Source organism: Rhea americana, unplaced genomic scaffold (genome assembly GCF_003343005.1).
Source record: "Rhea americana isolate MKP2758 unplaced genomic scaffold, rheAme1 scaffold_264, whole genome shotgun sequence".
Taxonomy (NCBI): domain Eukaryota; kingdom Metazoa; phylum Chordata; class Aves; order Rheiformes; family Rheidae; genus Rhea; species Rhea americana.
In genome coordinates, this window is record NW_028186384.1 from 1,061,094 (window position 1) to 1,071,019 (window position 9,926).

A 9,926-nucleotide genomic window follows, 5' to 3' on the forward strand; every position below is an offset into this window, starting at 1 on the left:
CCGGGGAGCGATGCAGCCGCCGCCGCGTAAGGTGAGTGAGAGGGACGGGACCGGCCCCGGCCCCGCAGGATCCGGGCTGGCACCGGGCCGCGAGGTCGGACCGGGGAGTCAGGACCGGCTGCACGACCGGCATCGGGGGGATCGGCGGTGGCGGCTGCGGGGTCGCGACTGGCACAAGCAGCGCGGCGCGGCCTCGGGAGTGACCTCGGGGCGGCCCCGGGGGGCCGGCGGGGTCTGCCCCGCCGCCTTCGCCCTGCGTGCTCGGGTGCCCCCAGCCCTGCCGGGAGGGTGACACCGGCCTGGCACTGCGGGCAGCAGGAGCCGGCCCTGAGAGCTGCCCCCTGCCCCCCCCCCAACCTTGCAGGTGAAGCTGACCCAGGAGGTGAAGGTGCACTTCATAGAGCAGCTCTCCAGCCTGCAGAGCAAGCAGCAGCGGGACACGGAGCTGCTGGAGGACATCAGGTACCGGCTGCTCCTGGGCCTCCTCGGCCGCCCCGGGGGCCAGCGCAGCACCCGCGGCCTCCTGCCTGGGCTCCTGGCTGAGACCTGCAAACTCAGTGCACTGCTGACGCTCGTCCACGCCCTGCGCTCCCTGGAGCATGCAAAGCCGCGGCCGGCAGCCGGAGTGTCGGGAGTCTTCGCTCTCCTTCCATCACCCGACGAGCTGGGGAAGGAGGAAAACGGTCCCCGCTCCCAGCCCTCCGGGGCGGTAGGCCGGGAGGGGCTGCTGGAGGGGGCCGCATCCTGCACTCCCCGAGTGCTGCTGGCTCCTGCCGGCGGATCCCACGGGCGCCGAGGGCGCGGCAGGGTCTGACGGCAGCGCGGAGCCCGACGCAGCAGGGCTGCAGTTACCTTAGATGCTTTCAGCGGCTCTTTAGAGGTCACCGGCTGCCCTCGTGGAAGGCTGCCTCCCTGCCCCCATCGGCCCCGGCACGAGCCGGCAGCCCTGCTAGGCGCCCCGCGCCGGCCCCYGCGTGCCTCCGCACATGGTTCATGTGGGCCTGAGACCTCCCAGCTCATTTCACCTGTGGGGCAGGGAAGGGGCATCACCGTCGCGTATGGCCCTCCATGCTCGGCTTGCCTCGAGCCCGCTGCCGCGGTTGGTCGAAGGCTCYGTCGCTGCCGTGGGTCGGGCCACCCTGGGAGACGGGCGCTTCCGGAGCACGATCCGGGGGGGGGACGGAGGCGCCGCGATGCTGCGCCACGGCGAGAAGACAGCCCTGTGCATCCCACGCGCGCAGGGCTCTCACCTTCCCGGCTTGTCCTCTCCCTACAGGTCCTATAGCAAACAGAGGTCTGCGATCGAGAGGGAGTATGGGCAGGTAAGGAGGTGGCGCCGGGCTCCTCGCTGCTCCCAGGGACGTTGTGTGGCACGTGTCAATGTGCAGCGGCACCAGGACTCCAAGCGGCCTCGCGCCGACCTCAGTGCCGCCGTTTCCCCTAGCYGGTGTCGCCCCGCCGGCCCTTGGCTCTCCGTCCTCCTCGGCTCTCCTCTCGCCGTCTCCCCCGCCACGAGAGCCCGGCCGCTGCATGCGAGGTGCTGCTGGCCCGGCTTTGGGCATTTGCACTGCGTTCCCGGGGGTTTTGCCCACCGGRGCGGCCCCGAGCAGGGTGCTGGGTCCTCTCCGAGGCAGTGAGGAGACCTCGGCCCTCTGGTCCTGGGCGTTTTGCAGCAGCGCACAGCCCTGTGCAAACAGATTGGGGTTTTGCTCTCAAAAGTCAGATGTTATTTGAGCCGAACAGGGTTTCACTGTGACATCTGTGTCTTAGCTCATCCCTTCATCTGTGCAAGTCAGGGCTAGCTGGGATCCGTCCGTTCCCTCGAAGGGGAGGATCAGCACTTTCCCTCACGGCAGGGATCGATCACTTGTCGATTGCCCTGCTGAGGGACTTTGCTGAGCACAGCACAAACCGGACCGCGTGTGTTTTGGGGGCAGAGAGGGAAAACTGGGGGGAAGGAAATAATCCAACCGCAGTGTCTGCTTGATCGTTGCAGGGCTCTTCTTTTAAATATCAGAGCCTGGTTTTTGTTCCTTGAAGCATCCTCTGCTGTTTCCCTTAAAAAGATGCTGCAGCAGAGTTTCGCAGGTTGGTGACGTGCCGCAGGGAGTCCCCCGTGCGCCCTGCTCCCCCTCCCACGTCGCACACCCTCCGTGTTTGGTAGGCAGCAGCTGCTTCTCCCCCGCCTTCAGTACGTGGTACTGTGATGTTTGTAACTGGCCGTGCTTTTGCTACAAAGGTAATGACTAATACCAGTTTAATACCCCAGGAGAGAACTAAATAACCAAGTTGCAAGCAGAAGGAGTCAAGGGCTCAGAGAGGTGGCAGATCMTAAGTGCTGGCAGAGCCAAGTCTTGTAGGGAAGACGAGAGCTTTGGTTGCGGGTGGCGAGCCACAGTGTAGGGCCAGGCCAGGTTTGTCAGGAGCCCTTGGATGAAGTGGTGGACACCAGGGTGTGATGCTGAAGCCAAGCTATGAGCTGTCGGAGAAGGGCTGGAGCAGAAAAAATACGCAGATAATGCCCAGGTATGTCTAGAAGAGAGAGCAGAGGCTTGGGGACCACTGCAAGACCTGTTTGTGCCCCCAAAATGGGCTGCAAGTACCCTGCAGGGGCCCAGCATCCCTCTCTGCCCTTCCTTCCCTCTCCCTGCAGGACAGCGGTCCGGCCCCGGCTGCCCAGCAGCGTGCCACCTCGCTCCTGCCTCTGCCTTCCTCCGTTCCACCTCCCACGCGCATGGCATCCGTCCCCCTGCAGCGTCGCTCCCCTGCCCTGCTCTGGCCTAGCCTCTTCTCCCTCCTGGTGGCTGCGGGGCACTGGCAGGTGGCTTTGGGAAGCCATTGGCCTGGAGGGTGCAACTAACTCCCTACTCAGCCCCGCGTGAGTAACCGAAGAGGCCTCTTGCAGTACCTTGGCTTCCGCCCGTCTGTCGTTGCCCCGCTGCTTTCTCAGCCTCTTCCCTGGTTCGATGCCCAGCCTCGGCATTCCCAAATGTGCTGGAGCCTCGGCGGACATCTCTGGTGAGCCTGGGATGGGTTTGGACACATGGCTCCACCACGCACCCCTCGAGCTCGGAGGGGGATTGCCGCCCTCTGTGCTGGAGGTTCAGGTCATTCTGGGCTTGGGTTGTTGGTGGCTTCTCCCTGGCTTCTTTATTTGGCCGTTGCCTTTGCAGCYGCTGTGTGTTGTGGCCCATTTCTGGCCACTGGCAGTCCCCCTCCCAGCCTTCRTTCTCAAAAGCTGCAAGATGAAGCCTTTCATGATGGTGGCTAGCCAAAGTCTGCTTCTCTGGGTCATCCAGGGGCTCTTCCTCCCCTAACTCACATGTGCTGTCTGGCATCACCTTAGCTGTAAGATGCCCTTGGCAATCGTGCATATCACTGAGACCGCAGGGGTTTGTGGCTCTGACCCAACCCTACAGGCACCCCAGCAGGTCTGGCACGCGAGGGCTTTCTGTCCTTCCTCTGCATGGCCTGCTTTGGGGCAGGGGGATATACAAGTCTCCCTTTATGCCTTCGGTGTGTCCCCAAATGCATCAGCGTTTAAATGAAGTCCTTGGACTAGCCCACATCCTGCACAGGCATTCTAATGTTGAGGGAAGAGGTGTGATAAAAATTGGACTTTTTCCTCCAGGCCTGAGGCTGAGAAGGTTGAAATCCCAGCAGGGCCAACCAGAGTGACATATTGTGGGCAGGTCATTAGTGGGACTCAAAGGTGCGGGGCTTTGTCCACCCATCAGTGGGGCGGCGGGTGCCAAGCATCTGGCTGTGGGTGCTGTGCCTGTTTGAGCCAAGGTCAGGGAAGTTCTGCAGGGTGGTTGTGGGGCCGTGCTGGGGCTTGGACCTTCTGGGGGCTCCCCGAGGAGCCAGTTTGGGCTTCTCTGCCCTTTCAGGGACYAGGCTGAGCCTTGGGCGCTGCCAGGTGTATCCTCCTTGTATCTGTGTGCTGCAGCCAGCTTGGTCGCAGCCACAAGCCCTTGCTCTCGCTTCCTTCCTTGCCCTGCTTTTCCCGCTGTCGGCAGCGGAGCAAAAGCCACGTGAGGTTTTCCTGCAAGGAGAGACCCCAGGACCCTGGTTGCCCAGACTCCTTGGTCCTCATCAGCCTCAAACAAMCACAGGGTCCCCTCCTGCTCCATTGCTCTAGGGGCACTCATGAAGTAGGCAGTCAGCACGGGGAAGCAGGGTACTGGCACAGGAACATGTAGCCGGTGGGCTGGGTGCAAGCAGGCCCGTGTGCCAGAGGTGCCTGGCTGAGCGGTGGAGCGAGCGGTGATGGGAGGTCTGTCCACAGGCACTGCAGAGGCTGGCGAGCCAGTTCCTGAAGAGAGACTGGCAGCGGAGCCGCAGTGAAGCCAACGACTCAAGGTGGGCCATGGGCAAGGTAGCCAGGGCAGGGTGGCGAGGGGCTGGGGTGGCTGTGGCCTGGAAGAGGGAGGTGGCTGGGTATGTTGTCTCCTAACCAGGAGTCCAATGGCTCGCAGTGCCAGAGATGCCCTCTCTTGAGGGAAGCAGCCCTGGGTGAGGCTATCTCCGAGGATGTGGTATTCAAAACAGAAGGGACTACAGGGGGCAGGTGGCTGGTGATGTCCTCAAAGGCATCTCTTTGAGGGATCCCAGCTGAGACCTGGTAGGGAAGCAGGAGAGCCCCACGGCAGGAGGTGTGGGAGAAGAGAGTCGGTTTAACCTCTTTCCCTGGCATCCTTGCCTGCAGGAGCATCGTTGCTGTCTGGAAGGGCGTCATTGATGGTACTATGTATGCTGGGCAGGCCCGTGTTACYGCCTCGGAGAGCTATCGCACCATCGCCCTAGAGGCCTCCAAGACTGCCCGTGTGTCCAAGGAGCGGATGCTGAAGAAGGTACTTGGGGAGGATGAAGGCATGTGCCCCATGGCYGGGGGCAGCTGCAGGGCAGCTCATGGCCAGGGCAGTTCATGGCCACCATGCCCAAGCAAAAGTGATGGGGCCACCAGTCCTGGGGCTGACCCTTCCCCCCACCCTAGAGCATTGAGCAGTTGCAGAAGGTGCAGGCAGAGTTGTTGGAGACAGTGAAGGAGCTGGKCAAGGCAAAGAAGCAGTTTACGCACCTCCAGCGGAGCAATGAGGTGGCCAAGGACAAAGCTGCGGATGTGGAGGCCCGGTGAGCRGGACGGGAGGAGGGCACAGTGGTGCTGCGGCAGGAGCGAAGAGGATGGACCATGAACTCATGCCTTCACCTTTCTCCCTAGGCTCCGGAGGAGTGACCGGAGGATATTTCACACAAAGGCCAGCCTGCAAAAACTCAGTGCCAAGGTCAGCAATGCAAGGACAGACGGGTCGTTGATCACAGGGGTGGCAGCAGGACTGGTCCAGGGCTGGCACGGGATGCAGGATGGTATCCTCCACCCAGTTGCCAGGGCATGCCCTCCCTATCCCACAGTTCTCTGCGCAGCTGGCCGAGTATTCAAAGCAGCTCACGGGGGTGCACAACGAGTACATCCTCACGCTGGTGTCTGCCAATGCCCACCTAGACCATTACTACAATGTGGAGTTACCCGCTGTCATGCAGGTAAGAGCTGCTCCAACTCCTGGCTTTCCTCATCAGCTTTTTCCCTCCCTATGCTGGGAGCAGGGCTCTCTGACTCTACCTGTCCAGGGTCCTTGAAGAAACATCTCCCAAGCATGGCTAGGTGCAGGACACAGGGTCCCACTGCACCTGCAGTGCTGGGACAGGGAGCAGCAGGGTGTCCCATGTGCATTGCTGTCTCAGAGCATTTCTTGGGCATGTGGCAGGTCSCTGGTGCCCAGCCTGTGGATTGTCCTCAGCCCACCTTGGGGACAGCATAGGAACAGCACATGGGCTCCCCCAGGAGCTGACAGGGATGTGCTCCCTGCTTGAGCTCTTGGGAGATGAGAGATGCCRGATGATAAGCAGGCACTTGGAATGCCCCACTCCTCGACTCTGCATGGGCACCATAGGTGCTGCAGGGTGTGGGGGGCTCTCCTGCCTCCCAGCCTGGTTTTCCTAGGCCCTGGATGGTGACCTTTACGAGCGGCTCCGGGACCACTTGACCTTAACCAGCCAGACAGAGATTGAGATCTGCCAGGCAACACAGGAGTGGTTCCAGCGCATTTTGGAGTCATCCACACAAGTAAAGCTATCCCTCCTTGTCCCAGGGCTGGGGCTGGCCTCCACTGGTCCCTTTGCATTCTGGACACTGCTGGGTTGATGGAGGGCATGACTGAGTCCTGCATCCCGCCTCGGTCCCATGCATCTTCTCCCCGCCACTGCAGATATGCCGGAAGCAGAACCTCCTSCTCTTCCTCCAGGACCACACTGCCTTCACGCTGACCCCAGAGCAGCGATTCCAGCTTGCTGGCATGGACCAGGTACGTTGTGAGGCTGGTCTGGTGACAGGCTGAGCACTCGAGCCCTTCTCAGCTGTGCCATCCTTGCCTAGATGCGTCTTCTGGAGCCAGAGAGCAGCAGCACCAGTGAGAGCAGCCTGGAGAAGGAGGTGCGGCGCTGGGCCATGCGGGCAGCCAAGGACTACAAAATCAAGACACACAGTGAGCAGGTGGGTGCTCTGCACAGGTCATCCTTCCTTGCAGAGCCACRGTGTGTTGGAGGGCCCTGCGAGAGGGCAGAGGCTGCAGCCCCTTCCCTCACGCTCCTCTGCACTCGTGAGCCGCCATGAGCCGTGGCTGTTCATGCAGGTCCTGCAGAGGCTGGAGGCCAGGAGGCAGCAGGCCCCAGAGGCRGAGGTGACCGCCATGGAGCGACGGATGGAGGAAGTGAGAGAGAACATCCGGAAGGCGGAGGTGGGTCTGGCAGGGCAGAGCTATGCGGACCCTGTTCCTAAGCCCACCCCGGCCTGGAGCTCCCCAAACCTGGAGGCTTGGGGGTGGCCTGGGGAACCACGAGCAGTTTATCACCGCCTGGGAGACATGGGGGAGACTCGACCGACCTCGGCCCGCGGCCTCCCCACAGGTCAGCAAGGTGAAGGCGGATGCCCGGCTGGCGCTGCTTCGCACGACTGGGCTGGATGTGGACGCCTGGCTGGCGGGGGCCATGGCGCAGGCGCTGGAGGAGCTGGAGCGTGAGCGCAGCCTGAGCGCAGCCCAGCAGGCCGAGAAGGAGTCCGCGCCCGCGGTGAGAGCAGCCTGAGCGCCAGGAGCCCGGGTGGCTCTCAGCACCCCTGGCTGGGAGCAGCAGGGAGGGACAACGCTCCCCCCCCCATCCCGCTGACGCAGGGTTTGTCCCTAGACAGAAGAGTTTGACCTGGCGGAGTTTGATGATTACGATGACAGCGYTGAGCCGTTCGAAGACGTCGACCCTGGCCCTGCTGGCCGCACGTATCCTTACGCTTGCCGGGTGATTTTCGGATACCAGGTAAAGCAKCTGTTGGAGCTCTGTGGCTAGTTCCTTAGGGCTCTTGGCGCCCTGCCCCGAGCCAGGCCTCCCCACTGCTGGCCCTGGCAKCCTTTATACCACTTTGCACCATGTCCCATGTGCCCCTGCAGGGCTGCCAGGCAGAYGAGCTGTCCATCACCCAAGGAGAGGAGCTGGAGATCATCGAGGACGGTGATGTCGAGGAGTGGGTGAAGGTGGGTGCAGGTAGCCAGAGAAAAAGGCATCAGGCTGAGCATCCCTGAGGTCCCCTCCTCTCTCTAGCCTAGACTGCACKATCTGGCCCATGCCAGAGCTGGGCAGAGTTTGGGGGGGTCCCTGCGAGTCCCCACTCACGAGGACTGTCCCAGTATGAGGGCCGGAACAAATGTGGTCACAGAGTCACGATTTGGGTACAGTGTTGGGATTGTAATGTGGCTTCTGCCCCTCCAGGCCCGGAACAAGGCAGGCCAGGTCGGCTATGTCCCCGAGAAGTACCTGCTATCCCTGGGCTGTGTGGGCACTGAAGCGGGCCCCACATCTGGGGGCCAGGCTGCAGGGTCCTTGGAGACAGCCTTGCACCGGCAGCTCTCCAGCATCATGAGCGCGGAGCTGGTCTTGGAGCCTGGAGGTGGGTGGCAACATAGTATCACCCTAGTCTGGTGCGTGTCCACAGGGCAGGCACCAAGCCATGTCCCCTTGGGCTCGACCTCTGTCTTTCCCCATGGGATGTGGTCCCACGACTTGTCCCTAGTGCAAGGAGTAGCATCCCCTTCGCGCTCGCAGGGGCCGTGCCCGGGAGTGCTGAGCACCTTGCAAAGAGAGCTTGTCCTCCCAGGAGGACAGCTCTGGCCTCTACCATGTGCTGAGGCAGCTGACAGCAGCTTCCCGCTCTCTCCACAGCCTGGCTGGTGCGAGCCCTGTACGACTACGAGGGGCAGAGCCCCGAAGAGCTGAGCTTCCCCGARGGCGCCATCATCCGTGTGCTGCCCCGGACGGAGGAGGAGGTGGACGATGGTTTCTGGACCGGAGATTTCAATGGACGCATTGGTGTCTTCCCCTCGCTCGTGGTGGAGGAGCTCACCGGGGCCGGGGGCTCTGCTGGGCAGGTGGGTCCTGCTGAGGCTGAGCTGGGCCTGGCCCATGCTGGGTGAGGGAGGGAGGTTACGTGTCACCAAGGAGGGTTGCTGCATCGCCATGGCACAGGACAGGGGGCCATCTCATACCCATCGTTGCTGGGACAAGGGTGCTGTGTCTCTGGGGTGACCTGAAGAGGTCCCTGGGCCCAGCACTGCAATGAAGGTCTCTGCAGGCTGTGGAGCACCCACTGCTTCAAACACCCTCTGCTTTGTTTTTTCAGGAGCTGCCRTCACCCTCCCCTCCACCATTCTCTCCTCCTGGCCTTGCACCTGGGAACAGCCTGGCCTCCAGCCCTGCTCCAGAAGTGCTGGTGGGAGGTGAGTGCCATGAGACCCCAGGGGCTGGAAGGGCTGGAAAGGAGGTTAGGGGGGCCTGGGAGACACGCGTAGCACTACCAGAGCCCAGCCCATCTCTGTCGTGTGTCCAGTCTGCAGGCAGGATGGCATGGCCAGTGGCCAGAGCTCTCCAGACCTGTCAACCAGCCGCCTCCGTCCGGTAAGCACCTCTCTGGGGCAACCCACGGCCCTGGGCCTCCCTTACCAGTGACAATCTCCCTGCCCTCCTCATTGCCTCCCAGCCACTGAAGCTGGAGGGGAAGGGGCTGTGACATGGGACGGTGCCGTCCGCACRGCGCGGGGTGGTCTGGAAGGCCTGGGAACGGTGCAGGAGTTAGGAGCGGGCCRGCAGAGCAGGGCCTGGAGCAGTCAGCACCGCTCTCCTCTCTCCGCAGCTCCGAGCGCCTCCCCCGCCGCCTGACAGAGCCCCTGAAGCCGAGCCCGAGCTGCACTTTAGCTGACCCTGGGAGTCCCTTGTGCTCTCCTAGTCTCTCCCTGCTCCCGCTGGGTCCTTGGGCCTGCAGTCTGCAAAAGCTTCACCCAAGCAAACTGYATCACCCGCTCTGGATGCTCTCCCTGCTCCTCATCCCACGCAGCAGGGGCTGGCACAGAGGGGAGCGCTAGGACGTGCCCTGAGCCCCGCTCTGCTTCCCCGGAGCTGGTCTTCTGGGGGGAGGGGGGGGGGCGCATCCTGCTGTTGCTCCTATGGTACTCAGCATAGCTTATGGAGCAGTCTTGTCTCCGTGCACAGCACTGGGCAGCCATGCTCCTGCCCGGAAGCACCTTTACCCAAAGCAAGGCAAGGAGCTCAGTGGTGTGGTTGTGCCCACGGGTCTTACCTCTGCCCCTTCTCCAGGCCCCCGGCTGGCGTCCTCGTACATGCCCCCCCTTGCTGACAATGTAGCCCGTGCCCTGACCCCTCAGGGGATGCAAGGGCTGGGGGGAGGGGGGGTGATGTCTCCCTCCCGTGCTAGGCACCACATCTGCCATCCAGCCCCCTGCCCACCCGAGAGGGACGCGGGAGGTGGTGGGGGCAGCAGGAGCGGGCACTCTGGTTGCTGTGCCCCAATAAAGTGAGTCCACTCGGCC

The 9,926-nt window shown here is 62.8% G+C and overlaps 1 protein-coding gene across 5 annotated transcripts; it reads left to right on the forward strand.

Annotated features, from left to right (window-relative positions):
- Positions 1 to 10: 10 nt before the first annotated feature.
- On the forward strand, positions 11 to 9,924 carry FCHSD1 (FCH and double SH3 domains 1). 5 transcript variants are annotated; one of them, XM_085307798.1, is made up of 20 exons: positions 11 to 31; positions 365 to 462; positions 1,277 to 1,322; positions 4,289 to 4,362; positions 4,709 to 4,853; positions 4,997 to 5,133; positions 5,222 to 5,285; positions 5,413 to 5,541; positions 6,002 to 6,124; positions 6,267 to 6,362; positions 6,434 to 6,550; positions 6,690 to 6,794; positions 6,964 to 7,125; positions 7,240 to 7,365; positions 7,497 to 7,580; positions 7,816 to 7,993; positions 8,266 to 8,471; positions 8,723 to 8,819; positions 8,930 to 8,997; positions 9,233 to 9,924. In XM_085307798.1, exons 1-20 carry the CDS (start codon positions 11 to 13, stop codon positions 9,296 to 9,298), a joined length of 2,142 nt encoding a protein of 713 aa, XP_085163924.1. In that variant the 3' UTR covers positions 9,299 to 9,924. The 5 variants fall into 5 exon arrangements, with proteins under 5 accessions (XP_085163924.1, XP_085163922.1, XP_085163927.1 ...); XM_085307799.1 differs by lacking the exon at positions 11 to 31 and adding an exon at positions 2,654 to 2,878 and having other exon boundaries at positions 410 to 462; positions 1,277 to 2,526; XM_085307800.1 differs by lacking the exons at positions 11 to 31; positions 365 to 462 and adding an exon at positions 1,997 to 2,878.
- The last annotated feature ends 2 nt before the right edge of the window (positions 9,925 to 9,926 follow it).